The sequence below is a fragment of the Aythya marila genome (genome assembly GCF_965140915.1).
Source record: "Aythya marila genome assembly, chromosome: 27".
NCBI lineage: Eukaryota > Metazoa > Chordata > Aves > Anseriformes > Anatidae > Aythya > Aythya marila.
Genome location: NC_139068.1, coordinates 5,520,678 through 5,541,657, shown reverse-complemented (window position 1 = coordinate 5,541,657; position 20,980 = coordinate 5,520,678). Strand labels below are relative to the sequence as shown.

Sequence of the window (20,980 nt, the reverse complement as noted above, 5' to 3'; positions counted from 1 at the left end):
GCAGCTTTCAGAGCATTACGTAAGGCACAGCTACGAGCTGCAGCTGCTGCTGCGGCTGCTCTGCTCAGCCTAACGAGGCTGCTGCCGGCTGCCCGGCACTTCTGACTGATGGTTTGTGCCCTGTGCCCCGGGGAACAATGTCCTGATCTACGTGTGGTGCTTGACTTGTGAATGCTGGCTCAAAACGCAGCGTTTTTCTGTTTTTTTTTTCAGCTTGGGAATTGCCCCTGTAGTCCAGCAGCCCGTCGAGGCTGGCAGCCGGTCTGCTACAGCCGCCTGCAGAAATCGTTGGGGGTTTGCCATCGGCCTCTCTGCTGCACTTAGCTTTGCCCCCCAGGGAGAACGAGCGTGGCGGTTGTTCTTTCTTTTCTTGTCCTGAGGATATTGATAGCTCCAAACCTTATGCTTCATTAGCAGATCAACTCCCTCCTGTTCCTTCTCCATCCCCTGGGTGAGGCCTGGAGTCAGAATCTCTTTTCCTTCTGCCTCACTTCAAACAAGGCGCCTCACAGCTGATGCCCTTTGTCCAAAACTGTTCATCTCTGCCAACTTGTTGGAGTTGCTTCCTTCATCCTAGCCACGTCCTCACCCCTTTTGTCTTTGGACCCTGTAGAGATGCCCAGTGCCCTCCACCCTGCGGGGTGCTGAGCAGCCCCACAGCCCGGCCGGCAGCAAGGCGTGGGCTGAGGCCTTGTGGTGGCGATCCTACGTAGCTATGGTGACAAAACCAGGGTGCTTTATTTGGTTCATGCTTTTCCTCCAGAACATCTGCATTTCCTGGTAGGTGCCTGCTGCTGCTGCAGCAGGTTGAAACTGATTCAAAGCCTACGGATCAGATGCTGTCAATGGCTGGCTGATGCTATTCTACGAGCTGCACAGACACCCACAGCTCAGCTCTGTCTTGCTGGAGCCTTTAACCTTTGCAGTGCTTCTGAAAGGCTCAAAGCACTCTGCAGTGCTGCAAGCGTTCGCTTCCTTCTTATTGTGAGGCAGAGTTCAGCGTGCTGCAAAGTGCTTGTTTCCTCTGTGGCTATAAGCTGCGTTAACCAGAGTGCCAGGCTGGCTGGGAAACAAACTAGAGCTTGCTTCAGAAGCAGTCCACCAAAGAACAGAAACCTCAAAGTGGTGTTTTTACTTTTTTTCCCCTTGGGCTTATTTTTGTTTGTATGTTCTACTTTCTAGTAAAAGCAGAATGTAGAGGGCCTAAAAGCTTCTGTTTCACTTGGCTTGTGAAGAGACTTGCATGGCAGTGTGCTTCAGCTGGTTACTTGGGATGCTGCCCTTCTTTTTGCCTCCCTGATCAGGAATGAAGCTTTATTTATACATCTCACCGATGGGAAGGGCTGGTACGGCTCTGCCTTCTGTGTGCACAGTCAGAAAAGTTGTGTCGAAGTGGAAGTGCTCAGCACTAAGGTTCTGACAACATCTGCATGTGACTTACCAACTCCATGCAGCTTGCTTCTGAGCAGGAAAAATGAGCAGGGTCAGCTCTGCCTCTTGCAATCCGCTTTTACCAAAGGGAAGTTCTGAGGCTGCAGCCTCTGCGTTAGGCACCTGGGGTCGTTTCCAGGCTGTGGCTGGGGACAAGTGGCTCGGTTTGGGTTGGTTTCTCAGCGCTTTTTCTGGTTTCTGTGTAGTTGCCGTGACCTCACCTCACAGGGATAAGAGGATGTGTACCCTGCTGACTGGGATGATTTAATCCTGTAGTAGCAGGGAGTCCCCAGGGCCAGCAGTCAGGCAGGCTGGTGGCTATAACTCAGCCAGCGGCAAGGCTTCTGCATGTGCATCATCAAAGCTCCCAGGTCTGCCTGCAGAGGGAGTTTCTGGTCAGAGCACTTGGTTGTGCTTGTGGAGGATGGAGGAGAGGGAAAAATCCCCGTCTCATTTTACAAATTGGATGTTTTCTGCTTTATATTGATGGCTTAAAATGTTGTTCTGAAATAAAACCCAGGTTGAATTCAAAGTATAGCTGTTAGATTTCTTCCTGCCTCTCAGAAAACATACCTCAGATCGTGCTGTCTGCTTAAAAAATATATTCTACCATGTGAGCCAATGCTGTGCTCGTTCAGGATTATTAAAACGTGTGGGCTGGAGTCTGTGACGAGGAGCTCAAGACAGGTTTGTGGTCTCCAGTGTTCGCATTACCGCTTGATGTAATTTGAAAGGGTTTTGAGGCTGCCGGGGTGCTGTAATGGGCATCATCTCCCATGTATGGGCACAGCGACTCCTCCTGAAATACCAGGGGAGCAGAGGTTTGCGAGTCAGGCATCCTCCTGAAGAATCTCCCCGTTGCAGCGTCTCTTTGCTCGCAGATAAACTGCATGGAAATCTTTACCGTAAATGGTAGAGATGTGTGGCTGCTGTGGGCAGACGCTCTGAGATGACTTGCCTGGTGAATAGTACATGATGTTTTGTCTTCGAGTCTCTTCAGTGCAGGACTTCAGCCACAGGCCTGCCATGAGTGAGTCACGCCGAACACACGAATGTACATTTTCAGGGATTGGATGTTCTGTTTTCGTTTGAACGCTGCCTGAAATGCAGCCCTTTTCCTTTAAGGAAATATTTTTTGCTCCATTACCTTCTTCATGCCTTTTTAATTGCTTGTTTGAGAACAATACAGCTCTGCACCACAGCTAGTGGTAACCAGTGCTGCCAGGCCCCTTTTAATAATTCACCTTAGAGCCTTATCCTCTGCTTGCACCGGTTTCATCTGGTAAATGCCTTAAATTTCTGTTAGTCCTGTCATTCTTTAAACAGCCTTTGGAGGGATGCATATTTATTTTTTCTTTAGCCAAAGCAAGCTGCTGTGATGAGGGTGCTCCGGCTGGAAATGGTCCTGGGTGACCTGCTCTAGTGGACCCTGCTCTGAGCAAGGGGTTGCACAGGATCATTCCCAGAGGATCGTGCCAGCCTCAGCTGTCCTGGGACTGAGAAGGCTGCAGGGACTCCTACAGACAGGCTGGAATAGAGAAGAACTTGGAACTTGCCCAGTGAAAGCACTCTGCTGCTGTACTACAGGTGTTGCAGCACTTTGCGGGCCAGCAGCATTCAGGATCAATCCTTTCTCTGCTGAAGATGGCTCAAATGCATCTCCCCTGCCTCTCACCCTTACCGTAAGGCCAGCTCAAAATACTCTCCTGGTGGTGGTTCTCGCTAGCAGCCGAGCTGTTCAGCTCTTGGCACTGCCACTAGCATTAATCACCTCCTGCCACTTAATCCCAGTTCTGGTCTGGAGCTGCAGCCTGGGCTGCTGCTTGTTTGCAGGGCTTTCTTTTGCTCAGGGGAGAAAATACCCAGAATGAGGAGCTGCTCCTGAGCAGGGAGCTCCCATCAGCTCAGCCACGAGGTGGTTTTATGGTTTCAGCAAGGCAAGTGACACGTTCCTGGTGTGCTCAGTCCAAAGTTTTGAATGCTGAAGGCTCAATTGCCTTCAGTTCAGGTGGCCACATGCTTGCGATGCACCCGGCCTTCTCTAACCTGGGGAAGTCTTCTCAGGGCTTGTTTTTGTTTTTTAACCTACTTCATGCTGCTGAGCAGTAGCGATGCCACCTGCTTAAGGCTAGTAGTGCCGTCAGCAGCACTGATAAATCTTCTCAAATTGCCATGGGAAACGGTGCTGGTTTCTGAGGGGAAGGTGACTTCAGTGCTTTCACACCATCTTTTCCTGCCCATCCTCTATAGGCTACAACCGATCTAAATAAACCCTTATCTGCTGAAAAATCTCCTTCTTTTTAAAGATAAGAAATTATTCTCAAAAGCTTATTTCCTAAGCGGGTGCCTGTTGAGTGACCGAGCCTTGCAGAAGTGCCCGTGGGGACACACACAGTGGCTTTCTGTCTTTTTTACGGTAGAATCGTTACTGGTAGTAACACGACACAAACGGAGCTGACAGGGAAGATCTTCTGAGTCAGCCTTGATCGCATGCGCTGTTGGCTGCTTTCTTCTAATATCATTGTTCAAGAGTACTGCAGAAAACCATCTGCAAGGTCCTCGCAACTTCTTTGAGTGCCCCTTGCCCCGCCGTTCGCTCTGCCAGCTCTGCTCTGCTTCCTGGCCTTTCTTCTGGTTGCTGGAGATGGGCTGCTCCCGTTACGTCTTCCCCAAACCTTCCTCTTCGTGCTGCCTCTGCAGGGCTCACTGGTGGGTTCATCCAACACATGCAGAACCGCTTGTAATGTGCAGCAGCAGGAGTTCAACGTCCACCAGGTGAATGTGGTCTTGGGAGCTTCATTGGAGGGATCTTGGGTGCTTGGATGAGACTTGTTGGGTCCCACTGGCTCGACTCTGACAAATACAGCAAAACCTCCTTCTTTATTTCCTTCCGTCGAGTTGTGCTTTTTAAAGATAGTGGAGCGGAGTGGGCATCTCATGAGTCTGCTTAAGTAATCCACCCCCTTCTTTTGTAGGGCGAATACAGATGAGCTATTTTTTTCCACCCTCCACTCTCTTCACCCTAATCCCAGTTATTTCAGCAGCTGATGCCAAGAATCAAACTTCTGGCTAGGACAAAAAGACGGCTGATAGGATGGACAGTAGGATTGCTTGTTACTTCTCGCAGCTGTACTTCCAGAACAGGATTTCACTTCACTGTGGAGTTTCTGGGGTGCCAAGCAGCTTTACATATGCCGTGCCTCTTCCCCAGAAAGTTCAGTAGTGTTACCCCGGAAATGCAAACCCTGCTGCTCTTTGCCTGGAGACGTGCTTGGGCGTACGATCTGGGGCTGTACGAGTCTGCCCCACAGTGTGAGGGAGGGAAAGGTCGTGTCTGCACCACAGGTGGGGAAACTGAGGAACAGATTGAGCAGGCAGCCAGCAGTGGAGTCGGGCCTTTGTGCTGCCCTCCCTGTGACTAATGGAGCAAGGTAGAGGCTCCTGGAGCTGCCGGGAGGGCCGGACACATCGCCTGCTGTTGGGGCAGGGTGGTGGGAGGGAAGGGCAGAGCTTTACGCCTCCTGTCTTCAACTTGGCTGAGAGCATCTGTGATCACACCTGGACTTTTTTTCCTTCTTTTCAGGGATGCTTGAATACGACCCAGCCAAGAGATTTTCAATACAGCAGATAAGGCAGCACAAGTGAGTGTTCAGCTTCTTCCTATTAGTCATTCTCTTTCTGCTTCTTATGCTAATGTACCTGTGCTATTGCTCTCAACTCATTTTTCCTTTTGACAGCAGACACATGGAAGTCACTAGATATCCTTCCTCCAGCTCTGCTGGTGCTCTGGCAACCTCTCCTTGGCTTTTTTTTTCCCTCCTATTAGAGCATCCGGTTAAAGCATTTGAATTGCTAACCGGCGAATAATGAATATGTTGAAAATATGTTTCTAGTGCGACTGGTTCTTGATAATTGAGGGTTCTGGATAATTTGTTTCAGAGGCCAGCTAGTACTAATGGAGCGGAGGAGCAGGGGCTCCTTACAGCTGGGTTATTGAACGAGGGCTGTTGAGGAGCGTGTGTTAGTTCTGGGCTTCTGGACAGTCTGGTGACAGAAATATCCCTTGGTCTTTGCTCCAGATGGAAGCAGTATGTGGAAAACTGTTCCAGGACAATGGTTTTTTTTTTTTTTTTTTCTCTTTAATGTCATACTCCTCCTTCCCCCATATCCTCCCCCTTTATCCTTGCCATTGTCTGAGGGGGGGGGGAGGCCCCGTTATCTCTGAGGAGTTTTTTTTTTTTAAAGGATCTGTTTGAACATGCTGCCTCTAAGCAGAGATTTCCTGGGCGGATAAAAGTACAAGAACAAAAAGCATCATAAGGATGCTTCAGCGCGGAGGCTGCATTAGCTTATCTGCTATTTGACTAGGAAGTGCTTCTGAGGACATGCAGAGCTGCCTGCTGGACCGCAGCTGCTCGGCAGAGGTCCTGCCTCCAAGCCTGCCCAGAAAGCTTTTGGGAACCTTGTAAAAACAAGGCTCTGATCCTAGAAGGCAGCGGGCCTGCTTTGTGCTGCCCGCAGTCAGCACGAGCGCTATTTTCCTCCTGTTTCTCTGAAAAAAGCAGCAGCGGTAGCTGTGTGCTGTCAGATGGTGATCCCTGGGAGATGTTATGGCACGGGAGGCATCTGCAGGAGCCCCAGAACAAAACCAGCCAGGCTCGAACTGCGCTGGTGTGGTGCCGAGGAGCAGCTGCGGCTACCCCTGACTAAGATCAAAGGGGCTGGGGGCAGGTCTGATGTAGCTGCCTGGTCAATTAATTAAGCAGGCAGGCTCTTTTAATAGCAGCCAAGCGCCGTGCATTGGTTGTTTCAGCGGCTGTGGGAGGTGATAGGAGCAGGCGTTTGCTTTTTGAGGGTGCCCTTCCCCGTGCACATGCTTCCCAGTAAGAGTGGGCCGTGAAGGGGGCTGCTGGGGGCTGGCCTCTCAAATGCTGCGTAGCATTTGGGACCACGAATGGAGCTGATCCTCGAAACAAGAGCTCCTGCTGTTGCTGACTTCCTTCTCCCATCTCCCACTGAGGACTGGAGGCTTCAAGATGTACAGTGAAGCACTGTGTGCTGTCGTACTGGTATGAAGTGGTTCTGTTCATTGCAGCTGGTGGCAGGGTGATCAGCCTGCCACACAGCCAACCCCTGCTTTGCCAGGGAGCACTGGAGAAGCGTGGTAAGAATTAACTCCGTGGAGCAGGTTAGTAGGTACCGAGGAAATCACCGAAAGCACTTCAAATCACTGACAGCAGTTTCTTTCCTATCAACACCGTGGGTCCAAAGCGTGCTGTGAGCTGCCCCTAGGTGCAGCTCAGCGCCGTGGTTCTCGTGTGCTGCTGTCTGCCGGCTGTTTGAGCTGCTTCTCCAGCTCTGTACTTGGTTTTACACCTCTCCCTTGTGGCAGGGAGCTTTTGCGTCAGCTTTGCCCAGCTGGAAGCAGGGAGGTTTCTCCAGAGGCCCTGCCTGTAGTGGGAGAGCAGGAGAAACTGGAGCGTGCCTCTGGCACGGAGGGCAGCCGCTTCCCCGCGCTGCAGAGGCACAGCCGCCCTCTAATTGGGCCCGGCTGCTGCTGGGGAGGCTTTAATCTCCGAGCACGGAGAGGGGCTGAGGAGAGGCTCTACCTGCAAACACAGGAGCGTTTCCAAGGCTTAGTCTCTTATTAGTTTTCTGTGAGCTTAGCCAGTGCTTCTTAACAGGCTTTGCTCCCCTATTAGTAATTGCCTCCTTCCTCCTGCTGTGGCATCCTAATAATTACATCAAGCACAGCAGAGCTTGCAGCCTTGGGCTTTGGACGTGTCTGTCCCTCTGCTTTTTGTGGAAGAGCATCGTGCTAAAGAACGCAGCGCTTGGTTCTCATCACTTTTCTCTAAATAGATGAGAAGCGTGGCCCTTGTGCTTGGCCTGACCCTGGTTTATTTCAGTGAACAAAGCGAGCAGAGGGCCAGCAGGTAGCCTTTCAGGGGTCGTCAGAGGGTTTTTCCAAAGCATTTTAGTGGGAAGAGACTTGATTTCTAGAGTCCTTAGCTTTCTGGTCGGGGAGGGGGAGTTATGGTCATTGGTGCCCTGGGGTTCCTCTGCGCTCCTACAAGGACAGCGTGCGTTGGGGTGCAGGAACTAGGCTAGAGGCAAAGCAACCTACCTGGGCTGCCCTGCTGAGGTGGGAGCTGGCTCAAGCCAGGGCTACCTGGTGCCTTCCCGTGCTGCTTGAAGTCTCCTTTTGTGTTTGAGCTGATGTCACTGACAGCTTGCAGTCCTGCCACTCCTCCCCTTGTTCCTGTAGCTACTCCAGATGCCTTTCCCTTGTAGTGACAGCCCGACCTGAAGCACTCTGCAGGAAGAACCTGCTTCGTTCTCTATCTTTATGCTTTTCTCATCTCCTCACTTCTGTAGTGAACTCTTGCATCAAATTCCCACCTCAGCACTGTTTTAATTGAGCTGGACCAAGCTGACTTAGCCCGTTCTATGACGAGGTTTGCACAGCCTTTGGAAGCAACGTGTGCAGTGCAGACCCAGGAGTGGTAAATGGAAATGCATTAAACCTCCCTCAGCCTGACATCTGAGTTTATGAACTGCCAGAAGCTGCCCCCGAATAACAATGGAAGAGCCTTGAAGCCCGCTCTTCCCAGAAGGATCTGGGTAGGATGATGCTCAATGAAAGCTGACACTTTGAGCTCACCTCCGTGAGTATTTTGTGCTCCCGGGCGGGGGTGCAGGGCGGTGAAGAAATGCTGCCAAGAGCCGGGGAGTGAGCAGCCTGCTCCCTACAGATTATTCACCGTCTCCTCTCTACCTTGTGCTTTTGCTGAAGGGCTTAATGCTCGTACACTGCATTTCCTAACTAATTCACTGACCCTGCTGCAGCACTTAAAGTGATGAAGTGGATGCAGAATTCTACCTCTGTCCCTAGTTTCCAAGGCAACCATCTTGCCTTCCTTCTCCAGAAGTGTCACACTTAATTTGTTCAGTCATAGATACGTTTGCAAGAGCTTACAGCAGGAAAGGGAAGGCGCTTCCACCTCTCATTAGCGGAGGTGCAAACCAACTCACGGGGCTGGAGCTGCCTCCTGACCCCCGGGCGGTGGTGGCACCGTCCTGGGCTCACCCAAGGTCCTCCCGTGGAGCTGCAGCGAGGCTGCTGGATGCTTTGTGCTCTTCAAACCCTTGGGAACCCACCTTTGGTGCCACTGGGGATTCCTTCACAGGTGCTGAGCATCTCCTGGACTTCAGTGTCTGTTTTTAGGGAGTGAGAGGGGTTTCCCTTACCCTGTGCTGCAGCGTGGGTACCGAGGGGCTTTTCCCATCCCTCATCTGCGGTGTCACGCCGTAACTGCCCTCCCTGTGGGGGGACACAAGCTCTTCTCCTTTCCCTTCCTGCTCAGGCATCTGGGTCTGTCTCACTTCCCTGTGGCAGGCGCATGGGAGGGAGTCTCTGGTTCCTCTGCCCACGTCTTGCAGATCAGTTTCGTAACGTGGCTGTCTGGTGTGGAAGCAACGCCGGTCTCCATCTGTGCACCCAGCACCTCTCGTCTTCGTTGGACTCTGAGCCGTGCCCTATGGGTCTGGCATCAGCTGGGGGAAACGGCTCCTCTTACCTGTTGCTGGCTCTTAACAGACCTGGCTTGAGAACCTGAACACCTCCTGATGTCCCAGGAGCTGAGCAGTGGCTGCAGGGACCTCCTGCCCTGGGCCTTCTGCATCTGCCTGCACAGGGCTGGCAGTGCCCGTGACCTCCACGGTGCCACGGGAGGTGACAAATGGCTCATAGCAGGTCCTTGTTGGCAGGATGGTGAGCTGCAGCTTGGTGTCTGGTTTCAGAGGGAATTGTCCGTACCCCAAACAAGCAAACTGCAGTGCTGGTGGCCTAGAATGGGAAATGAATTAGCTGCAAGTGTGGAAGCTGCAGCTGTGCTTACCCGGTCTTATTTTAACTGTGCTTCTACCAGAACTTGGACAGAGTTGAGTGGTGACTTCTGGTAAAATTTGGGCTTGGGAGCTGCAGACCACACAGGATCACTGCTTCTGTCAGCCCAGGTCCCTTTTTTCATTCAGCCCTTGACCCTTGCTGTTTAGCTCCCTGTAGATTAGAGCAACTCAGGCCACTGCTGCTTAATGGGCGGGATCATGATTCCTGTTTGTGCTTCATGGGCTCGCTACACATCCGTGGAACTGCTTGGGAATAAAGGGGTTGCTCAGGCAGCAGCACGCGAATCCAGCCCATGTTTTAGTGTCGGTGGGGAAGGCAGGGTGAGGGAGGGACCTCATCTCTGCGGCTGCTGCTTGGCTTAGGCAGTGGGCAGCAGCATCTCGAGCCAGATCAGGGCGTTTGGTGGAGCCAGTGGTCCTCAGCTGAACAGCAAATCTCCACTAATCACATTTAGCGCTGGTATAGAAAGCAGCATCCCTGCCCCTGCTGGAAAATTGCTTGCCAGGAAATACTCTGCTACTCCAGAAAGAATTGCTTCAGGCTCCTTCCAAGAGGTCTTTGATTTTCTCAAAACTTCAATGAATTTCACCGCTCACTCTATAGCCTCATTACCATGTCTGCATATGCAAGTATTTGAAATCACCTCCCAGAGGATGGGAGCGTGATGACTGGAGTACAGTGATTCAGGTTTCAGCTGTTAATAAAAACCTATTTTTACTCTCCTGGTAAGTAGGACAGAAGGAAAGAAAGGCAGAGCTGAAATATAGCAAAATAAAAACACGCTGCTAGGGACTTGTAGGCTTTCTCCCTTTAAAACCTTCCCTTCCCTGGCAGGCGTTCTGATCTCATTTGTCCTGCGTGTTCCTTTCTCCTCAGGTCCCTGGCATTTAGCTCGCTTCCCTCTAGCTCCAGTGCCCCTGGCAAAAAATAGCTGCTGATTGTGTTGGGTCTTCTGTTCCTGTGCGAGATGATCCTGCCAGGCTGGAGCAGCCTCGGCTGCGTTTGCTGTCTTGGCAGTCGCTGCCTTGATGAAAGCAGTCTCCCAAGTAAAGGAAATCAAATGATCGAATTAGGAGCGTGGTGTGCCATGCGCAGCTCCGAGGAAGCCAGCCGCAGGATTTGCTGAAGCTCTTGGCCCAAATCAAGTTAGGCTGGACCTGCTCGCTTCCTGCTAGGCTGGGAGCTGGGCTGACCTCTTGTTTCACTCCTGGAAGGCCACTGCAGGAACCAGAGGGCAGATCTGGCAGGTGCCTCCTGTCCCGTCCTTCCTGCAGAGGACCCACAGGGCAAGGTGTAAGAAGCAGCCTCAGGTGCCTCCGTGTGGCAGCCTCCAGGGGCAGCAGAACAAAACCCCAGGACAGGAGGGGAGGGTGCCTGTGGGTGTGCTGGGACCCTGCTATGGGAGGACAAAAGCTGTGAAAGGCTGCCCACCTGGCTGCGGAGGTGCTGACGTGATGCAAGCCTGTCGGGCTCCTCGTTTAATTAGGGCTGATACCTTCAGTGGGCAGGCGGTAGCACTGTGCCTACTGGGTGTAATGGTAATATGGATGAAAAGATAAAGTGTGGAGCATCTTCACTCTCATCTTGAGAACTGCCTGTTAAAGGGAGCTTGGGAGCAAACAGCACTCCTCAGAATTGCGTCCTGCAAACCCTTTTGCCTTGTCCTGCTGGATTAGCCTCATCTTTAGCATAAAGAAGTTTCTCTGCTGTTGCTTTGGCGATACAGCTCGGACAGGAGCTCGGGCTGCTCCGCTAATGTGCCCTGACCTATGGGGAGGGAGCAGCAGCTTGCGTTTTGTGCCTCAGTGTGGCTGAGCTGGTGATGGAGAAAATGTTCTGTGCTCTGTCTGTGCCCTTCTGGGGGTGTCGTGCACCCTGGGGTGCCTTGCAGTGGGCAGCAACGTGCCAACAGCTGGGCAGGCTCCCTCCATGGCTGACCAGGGACCAGTGCATGGAGCAGCTACACAGCTGCTGCTGTCCTTGCACTTGCCTTTCTTGACACCTTCCACTTGATCATTACACAATTAAAAAAATGCAGTGGTGTAAAACCAGCTGGGAAGCTCTCTTTAAGCAGACTCCACGCACCTTTGAGCGTTGGGGTGGAACGGGGCCAACTCGTACTGTCGAGGATTTCTCTGTGCCTTCCGAAAAGTGAAGCTGTGCTGATGAAACTCTGCTCTTGGACTCTTTGCAGTTGGTTTCGTAAGAAACATGCTCAGGCAGAGACTCTGGTGCCCATACCTCCCAGCCCAGAAACAAAGGACAAGTGGAGAAGTATGACGGCGGTGCCTTATCTGGAAGATCTGCATGGCTACAACGAGGATGAAGATGATGACTTGTATGACATTGAAGATGATATCATCTACACTCAGGATTTCACAGTACCAGGTAGGAGGGAGCAATGCCGGGATGAGAAGGGCGGAAGCGACTGTCCTCCTGTCCATCTAGAGCCTTTTTATAGGAAGGGCCGTGAGGTCTGAGCGCGTCCTTCCAGCACTGGAGGAGAGTATTGATTATTAAGCGGTGAGAGTGACGCACAGCGAGCGAGCCGCGATGCTCCGGATGCCTTGGTCCTTTATTTGATCACCAGGATGCCCCTTCCTGTGTGCTTCCCATCTGCTGAGCTCCTTCCTCCTCCAGTAATAGCTTGCTCCTGCTGGATGCTGTTGCTCGAGCACACTTAATTCTTTTGGCCGGCTTTGCTAGCCTCACGGAGTTATTTTGGAGCACAGCCCCGGCGTGACTCAGTGTTCGGAGGAGATGGCACATCTGGGGGAGAAGGGTGCTGCAGGCCTTGTGCTGAGGCTCCTTTCTGCTCCAGCCTTGGGAGCTTGGCTGCAGAGTTGCCCTTTTATTGGGGATTTCCCAATGTTTTAAGGTAAGCCAAGCAGCAAGCAGAGGGGTGTGTGAGCAGAGGGGTGTGTCTGGCTTCTCCTGTGCGGTTCTCACAAAGCGATGGCGATCGAGAGCTCGGCCTTGTCCCTCCTCTGCGCCTGGTGAGACTGCAGACCAAGGCTGCTGGCCCCTGTGGCTGTGCTGCGTGAGGCAGCAGTTCTGGTCTCCTGCCTCTGCTCTTGGTGCTGAAATCAACACCCTGCGAGTTCCCTGAGAAGTGCTCTCTGTGCCCTGGCCCACTTTAATTGCTGTTTTGGAGGGAAGGCTTCAAGGACTGGGTGTAGGGATGGGAGCGGCTGCAGGTGGCTGGGACTGACCTGCCCTTGTGGTGAGGACAGCCCCAGTTCCTGCGCTTCAAGACTAACCAAACTGCTGCAGTTTTTTCCTTAACCATGGCTTGGTGGATTTCTGTGGATCTAAGTAAAAGCCAGGTCTGGTTTTGACCTGTGCAGAGGTCTCATCCCTGAAGACCTTGCTTTTCTCCTGGTTTCCTGGTTAGGTGGAAACTACTTTTTTTTTCTTTTCTTTGAATCACCAGCACAGAAGAGCAAAGCATAAGGCCCTGAGTTGTAATAAGCCTCAAATTGCACCCAAAATTCCTTGGGGCAACAGCTTGAATCCAGATCTGCCTCCCAGGCAGAGCTTTCTGAGGGCAGAAGGGCTGAGGCTGCTTCAAGCCAGGCTCTCCAGGGCTGTGCCTCGGGGCGCTGTGCTCCAGGACATCCCTGTCCTGGGGGACCCTGCTGGGGACCAGCGGATACGTAGGTGGGTCGGAGGTGGAGCCTGCCAAGATGAAGGGAGTCTCATCAAAGTGAAGGATCTGTTTCCAAGTGCTGATTCACTGGAGGCAGTCGGGTGATTTATAACCTCTTCTAATCGAGCTGATGTCCCGGTGCCAGCTGGGTGACCTGCAGAGCTCCGTCCTTTGCTCTCTTACATCCCACAGACTTGCTACCGGAGTCTGACCGGGGCCAGACCTTTCCTCTGAGCCTAGCGGAGGCTTTTTGGAATGAGGCATCCTTTGAAAAATGTGCTGGGCTCACCGAAGCACGTACTTGACTGCTAGGGCCTTGCTAGGCAGAGAAGCAGGAGGGAAGAGGACCTGCCAGATGCCTTCTGCGTGGCCAGAGGTTGCCCATTTCCCTGTGCAAGGGCTCCTGCCAGCAACAGCCCACATGTAAGTGGTCATGTAAGTGGTCTGAGTGTGGAAAAAGCATTCAGGCCTGACAAATCCACAGCCAGCACCACTTACATCCCTTTCCAACTTGACACTGTCCTTTCTGAACCAGCTTCAGGAGGTGAACACAAGGTAGGGCTGGCTGCTGGGCACTCAGCGAGCCCCGGGCCAGGCTTCCCAGCTGAGAGGCTCGGGGGGATCAGAGCTGTTGCAGGCAGCGAGCGACCAAACCTGAGAGCCCCCGGGACAGTCCCACTGCTTTTGGTGGTGGTGTAGAAAGCGAGCTGTGCGTGTCTCTAACAGCACCATTGCTTCCCTGTGCGTTCCCAGCTGCAGAGGAGGAAGCTGAGGCAGGGCTTGGAGCAGAGAGCAGAAGCTGTGAGGAGCTGTTTGCAGAGGAAGCTGTGCTCCCGTTGGCCACGGGCACAGAAGAGGAGCACGGAGCTTAGCCTAGGCCCCAAAGCGCTGCCCTCGTGGGCTTCCCGTGGCCGTGGCAGAGGCTGGGGAGTGCAGGACCAGCTCCTCTCATCTCCTCACGTCCCCCACGCTTCAGCAGGATCCCTCCTGTCCCTGAGAAAGCTGCCTTATTCCAAAAGCAGATAACTCTGTTCTGCAGGGGAGTCGTTCCCCAGTTTTTGGCTCTGTGTTTGAACCAAAGGGCAGCCGAAAGGCACAGCGTGCTGCCAAGGAGAGCAGTTTGTGACCCCTTCCAGAGGGGTTACTCTGTGCAGTGCAGCCCGTGCCTGCAGAAGTGTTCCTGTCTGTTCTCACTCTAGTTCCAGTTGGGTTTCTTTGACTTTTCTCGTGATGCTTTAACTTCTCTAGTGATGGTTAGCCCGTTGCTGCCTGTTTTTTGCACTTCTTTATGATTAAAAAGCAGAAACTTTAGGAAGACTTGCAAAATTGGAGTGGATGTGTGCCCAGCAGGCCCGGGAGAGCCACCTGGGCTGCAGCTGGGCACTGCCTGGTGTCAGTGTGCCTGGGGAACCGCTGCGCTCTGCAGCTCCTTCGGGGCAAACCAGGGGAGTTTGCTCCTTTTGGAGTGATCCCAAATAAGAGCTGTCTCCTCAGAAGATGACCGGCACGTTGCTGGAAAATGTTTGAAGATGTCTGAAGTTCTCATGTGTGATTTGTGCTGTCTCAGAGGGATTAGAGACCTGACCCTCAGTAGGCTTAGTGGTGGCCCCCTAGGTCAGCATTTCCCATTGTTACAGGTAGCCTGGGTGGGCTGAACGTGATTTGGTTTCACTGCACTGGTGAGTGGTGATGGGTTTTAGCCTCTCCATCACTTCAGGGCTTGCTGCATACCTTGCTCAGGTGCCAGGAGGAGTAAAGCAGCGTTTCCAGCCCCTGAGAGGGTCCTGTAGGTCCCCTACCCAGCACGTGGGCGTTCTGCTCTCGCGGCGGCGATGTGCTGAGCTGGATGTGTCCAGGACGGGGATCCCTGGGCTCTGCCCAACCCCACAGTCCGGGTGCAGCCCCTGGGACCCAGAGGAGCAGGAGGAGGACTTCTCCGGGCGGGATGTCCCTGTGCTGCTCTCCTCAGCAGCCCTCTCTTGCAGCTCGGAGGGAGCCTGACCACGCCTGAGCTCCCGTTCCCCAACCCAGGGCTCTCTCTGACGGTCAGGCTGCTCACGGGACTCCTCGAGGCCTCTTAAAGGAGGGCTGACAAAAAAGGGGGCTGGTGTGATCGGTGTGATTTACAGGTTAGGGGCTTCAGTGGGTGGGACTCCCCCTGTCTGAAGTGCAACACCGCTCCCAACAAGCTCCAAGGAGGAAAAGGGCTGAGCAGGAGCAGACTCCCCTGGGTTTGTATGATTAAAGAAATCTGGGGGCAGCCTGCACAGAGCACAGCTCCTAATCTGCCTTCCCCGAGTCTTCCTGCAGGATTCCTTGAAGGTGCCCAGCTCCACGCAAGCGTTCCATTGCTAACAGCGATGCCATATTAAAATAAAGACTAAAAAAAAAAAAAGGAAAGAAAATTCACCTTGTAAGTGGCTGATCAATGCAGGAACTGAGTGATCCATTCAGCCGGGGCTCTGCTGGGCAGCAGGGGCAGTGCAGGCGCCTCCGAGGTGCTCAGGGTGGGAGGGACAAGAGGGAACCTCTTGTTAAATCTCCCCTTCCTCGGCGGAAGAAGGGGCTGTGAGAAAGGGCTTTTATTTTTAAGGGGCTATTTAAAGATCTGTGCAGCCCTGTGGAGAGCCTCGACCGTCCCGTGCCCCTGCCTCGGTGGGTGTGAAACGTCTCAGCCCGGGAAGCGCTGAGGAGGGAGGTGGTGGTGCTGAGCACACCACAGAGCCTCCTGCCCACCAGTGCTGCCCTCCTGCTTGGAGAGAGGAGCACCGAGCCCCTCACAGCTGCTGCTTGGTGCTCCCCTCCCATTAACCCCTCGCTCAGCTGCAACCCGGTGCTCGGGTGGAGGCAAATGGCTGCAGAGCTCGATGCTGGTTTTTTTTTTTTTTTTGTTTTTTTTTTTCCTTCGGTCTGAGGCTGGAAAATAGGAAAATGAAGGCAGGGCTGGAGCCTTTGGGTGCTGCCTGGCACGGGAGGAGGCGCGTTCCCCGCAGCGCATCGTGTCTGCGTGTTTGTGCCTGGCCAACGCAGCGAGTCCACAGCTCTCCCCGGTTTTATTCTGAACCCTTTTTTTTGCACCTGAATGAGCTGGATGGAGCCATTAAGAAACGGGAGAGGTGGCAAGGACGAGCACGCGCGTTCTCAAAGCCTCGTCCCTCCTTTTCCTTTTTATTTATTTTATTTTTAGCCCCGTTCAGCCGCTGATGCTGCGCTGGGAGGGGGCTGTGAGCAGACACAGCGCTGGGTCACCGGCTTCCGCGGGGGCAGGCAGTTGCCAAGACTCCATCCGATGGCGAATTTTTATTTTCATTAATCTGAACGTCAGCAACTGTCATTGGTGAAGGAGGTAAAATTAGCCTGCAATTCCCCCTCCCTCCTCGGTGGCCGTAATAGACTCGGGGGATTGTTCTTTTCAGGCAGGGTGGGAGGGGGAGGAGGGAGCAGTCACCCAGAAGACAAATGAACTGTTTAGGGTGGGTTTTTTTTTTCTTCCCTCCCCAGTCAGAAATGTTAATTGACTTGGCCCTAGTTCAGCTGAAGGAGGGGAAGGATAAGTGTTGAGCTTTGAAGGGGGGGGTTATTGGAGTCTCTGCAGATGTGAAATTGGGGTTGGGGGGGAGAGGATGGACCCTGGGCTTGGTGGGGGCACGGCCGGGCTCGGGGGCTGGAGAAACTGGGGGGGTCCGGAGTGTCCTCACCCTCTGGGGGGGCTTTGGCCCTTTCCTGGCGAGTCACCCCAGCCTTTAAGGGGTCAGGAGGTGGAAGCTGAAAACTGGGGGGCAGCTCCCTCCTGGCCCAGTGGGTATGGCTGGGGCTCCTCAGCCCCTCTCAGCCCTTAGCAGCCCCCCCCAGGCAGCTCGGGGCCACGCCAGCCGGGCACCTCTGCTCCTGGAGCCCCGGGAGGAGCAGGAGCTGCGTTTTGGGGGGCACGGGGCTGGTCCCCCCTCCCTGAGGAGCGCGATGGGTGCCCAGCAGCACCGCTGGGAGCAGCTGGTACCAGGCAAGGCAGAAGCAAGGAAGGTGGGTGCTGAGGGCCACTGACCCCAGAGCCATCCACGGCCCCTCGTGGCTTTCATTTCTTCTTCCTCCCGAGGAGGAGGAGGAGGAGGATGAGGAGGACTCCCTGCACATGGCCAGGGGCTGTAGCAGCCGCGCAGGGACACAGGCAGGGAGCAGAGCAAGGGGAACCCGTGCAGCCCCACTGCAGCAGCACCGAGGGGAGAGGGGGTCCGAGGGGGACCCCGCTGGGACCCCGCTGCCTCCCTCGGGCACCTCCCCCCCCGTGTCCCCCTCCTCCCCACGCGGTGGGGTGATCGCTGGCGCAAGTGGCGAGATGACGTGCCGCTCGGCCTTGGCGGAGAAAGGATCGAGCATCCTTTAAAGAAAATTATCCATAATCGTCTTACAGCCTTCAGCTTCCACTCAGCCCTCTGAGTCATAACTGAAGGGCCCTGGAGCGTGACGTTCCTGCTGGAAGGAAATTGCCTCGGCTGGATCCGGTGGGGGGAGCTGGGAACCTGACGAATCCTTCCCTCAGCCCCAATCCTTCCTCCCTCAACCCCAATCCTTCCCTCAGCCCCCATCCAGGGGATGCGCAGCGGTGGCGTCCCCTCGTCCCCCTCATCCCCTCCTGCTCCAGCCAGGGCTGTGCTGGGGGGGGGTCCTTTGTCGTTCCCTGCCCCCGGGGCTGTGACCTGAGCCCCGTCTGGCTGTGGTGGCAGGGGGATCCCTCTGGGAACGGCCCCGCAGCCGCTGTGCTGAGTGGCACCGAGCTGCTCCTGGGGGGGAGTTGGGGCTGCTCTGAGCAGAGGAGCGTGAGCTGTGCTCCTGCTGGACGTCCCCTCAAGGGGCTGGGGGGTACCTGAGCTCCTAGGGGGGTACCTGATGTCCTGCAGGTGGATCTGAGCTCCTGGGGGGGGTTACCTGAGCTCCTGTGTTCTGTTTGGGGTGGTTTTGCACCTCTGGGGGTGAAGCCGATCATTCGGTGCGGTGTAAAAGCCAGGTCTGTGCCCTCCAGCCCCACCAAGCCCCTGGGAACCCTGCAGGGGGGTGCACGGGGCTGTGACTTGTCCCCTGTAGGGAGAAAGCCACCGGGGGGAGAGGAGAGTAGCCTCTGGGGCTGTGGGCATGGGGTGCTCCTGCCCTGGGGCCCTGTGCCGGCCGTGCCCTGGGTGCCTCTGGTTCCTCGTGCACCAACTGCTGGGCACCGCCGGCTGCTGCGGGGTGGAGAAACGGGGCAAAGGCAGCCCCTGGGAGGGAGACGAGGTCTTGGGGCTGTTCTCGAGGGCTCTGCAGCCAGCCCTGGCTTGGCTTTGGGCGACGGGAGGTGTGGGGCAAGAGCAGAAGCGATGCCTTGTGGTGTGTGAGGGAGGGGGGAAGGCGGCTGCCGGCCTGACGCCTGGCTCCCCTTGCAGGACAGGTGCCTGAGGAGGAGGCCGGGCAGAACGGGCAGAGCCGCAGCCGGGGGCTGCCCAAGGCCGTCTGCATGAACGGGACGGAGCCGGGGCAGCTGAGCACCAAATCCAAGGCGGAGCGGCGAGCCAGCGCCTCCTCCAACCCCTCGCGCAAGGCCTGCTCGGCCAGCAGCAAGATCCGCAAGCTCTCCACCTGCAAGCAGCAGTGAGCTGGGAGCGCCCCGCACAGGTACGGCCACGGCGGGTGGGCACCCTTGGGTGCAGAGGGGTTTGCGGCCCCGGCTGGGGAAAGGGGGAGGTCTGGGGGCGCCCCTCTCCTCGGCACCAGAGCCCCCCCGTGTTATTCCCGGCATCGCCGCCCTCCTGCTTGTGGGGGGTGAAGCCCCCAGGCTGCAGCGTGGGGCAGAGCCTCCTTGGGGGGGCTTCTGGGGTCCCTCCCCGGGGCCGGGAGGTGCCCAGGTCACCCACCAGAGTGCACCGACCATGCCCCAGCCCCATCCTCACCCAACTCTGGTGCTCAGGGAAGCTGAGAGCCCTCCCTGCTCCCCCCCTCTCCTTTTTCCGGCTCGTTCCTCCGCTCTGCAGCCCTGTCCCCTTCTTCCCACCCCTCATTCATAAGTGAGCCAGCGATGACTCACGCTCAGCGCTCATCCACCCCCGTCCTCACGCTCGCGCTCGTCACCGGCGCTCCGTGGGGCTGAGGCTCTGTTATCTGTTTGGATCACGACCAGCTTTGTGGTGTGAAAAAAAAGCCAGAAATAAAAGCCCGTTCCTCCCCCTGCAGCTGTCAGACCCGCGCTCAGCCCGGGTGGCAGCTTTCATCTTTAATTCATGGCTGGGAGTGAGTCACCTGCACGGGGAGTTACTGCGCTGCCAGCAAATGCCTCGGCTCCGGGTCTCCCCGGGGAGCTGCTGCTCCTCGTGCCCCTTCCCACTTGGTGACCACAGCCCCGGGGGGCTCAGCTCAGGGGGGTTTTGGGGGTCCCAAGAGCCCGCTCAGGTCAATTCCTCTGATTCCTTCCCGGGTGAATTGCAGGGACGGGCAGGTTGGCAGCCGTGCCCCTTCCCCGTAGGGATGCTGCCTGTGGGCTCCGCGCTCTCTGGATTTCCCTTCCCAGCTTCAGGGCCGGGTTTGGGGCTCCCCCACTGAAGGGCTGGGCGCTGGGCAAGTGCTCGCCCCCTCCCCAGCACCAGGGGCTGGGGGGGGTCCCCGAGGTGCCAGGGGCAGAGCCGGGTTCGGGCCCCGCTGCCCTCCCCTCCCCACCCTCCTCTCGTTTCTCCTCCACGCAGCATCCCAGGGCCTGGGCCACCCGCGCCCCTCGTCCTCGCCCACCCCGGCGTCTCTCCTGGGAGCGGACTGTGCTTGCGACCCAAAAACCGAGGAAACCAACCGAGGAAAACGCCCCCACCCTCCCCGCGGCCCCCTCGCTACGGACAGCGCCAGGAGCTGATGGGGCGAGACCCCCCCCCCGACCACCCCGGACGGAGAAACCTCCGGCTGCGAAGATGCTGCCCCCCCGCCCCAATCACTCTTTGCCAATCAAGACACTGATTCTGTTTTTAATTTCGCGATGGGAAGGGTGGGACGGGGCCGGGGGGCGGGGGGACCTGCGCCCCTCTCCCCGCCCTGGCTGTGTAGAAGTCGTGCAAAGCCATTGCCGTGCACTTTATGTTTTAGACTACTGTTATATATTATATATTTTCCTCTTTTTTTTTTTTTTTTTTTTGTTTATATTTGCGGTATATTTAGAGATTCCTACACATCGTGATGTGTTTAAAATAAACCAGATGAGGAAAAAACAAAAAACAAAAAACAAAAAAACAGGTATTAAGACAAAGCAAAACTCTATTAAACCTGCATGCTGTAAAAGGGCTCGGAAAAGGGAATGGGTGCGTTCAGCATATTTTTTTTTCCTTTTTTTTTTCCTTTTTTTTTTTTTTTTTAAAGAAAAAAAGAAATAAAGTGAAAAGAGAGAGGTGGGTTTCATGCTGTCCTTCCTCCTGCCGCAGGCGGGTGCTGGGGAAACGCGCCCTGCCCGGAGCCACGGTGGGCGAGCAGGGGAGGAAACGGCCCGGCGGGGGCAGGAAGGCGAGAACCAAGCTCAAAGTCACAGCTTATTTTTTGTTGTTCTTTTTTTTTTTCTTTTTCTCCTTTGTTCATAGACTTAAAAACGCTGAGTTGGAGTCGGAGTTAGTGCTTTGGACACAGACTTGCAGAGGGGAAGGAGGGACCCGGGCTCTTTACTCGCATGCAATGGGGGCGTGGGGCAGGACCGCGGTGCTGGGGGGGGCCCTCGGCTGTGCCCCCTCCCGCCCCGCTGCCGAGCCCCCCCCCCCAGTAACACAGCTTGGGCTTTTTTTCTCTTTTTTTTTTTCTTTTTTCACCCATCCATTGAAACATAAATAAATTAAAAACAAAATAAACACAATAAAAAGCTAACCCCAGGAGCAGCAGCATCCCCCTCTGTAAAAACCAATAAATAACCTCTGAGTGCGCTGAGCCCCCGGGGGGGTGCTGGGGGGGCACTCATGGCATGCACCAGCCCGGCCCCCCCCTCACGTCACCGAGTGCTG

The 20,980-nt window shown here is 55.2% G+C and overlaps 1 protein-coding gene across 1 annotated transcript in view; it reads left to right on the top strand.

The window, feature by feature from the left end:
* STK11 (serine/threonine kinase 11) overlaps window positions 1–20,888 on the top strand; it is a 35,233-nt gene extending 14,345 nt beyond the window's left edge. Inside the window, exons 7-10 of the mRNA XM_082780177.1 lie at window positions 5,015–5,072; window positions 11,538–11,731; window positions 18,407–18,635; window positions 19,697–20,888. Coding sequence (XP_082636303.1) covers window positions 5,015–5,072; window positions 11,538–11,731; window positions 18,407–18,615 — 461 coding nt within the window. The 3' untranslated portion in view covers window positions 18,616–18,635; window positions 19,697–20,888. The remainder of the gene's footprint in view (window positions 1–5,014; window positions 5,073–11,537; window positions 11,732–18,406; window positions 18,636–19,696) is intronic.
* Window positions 20,889–20,980: the final 92 nt, after the last annotated feature.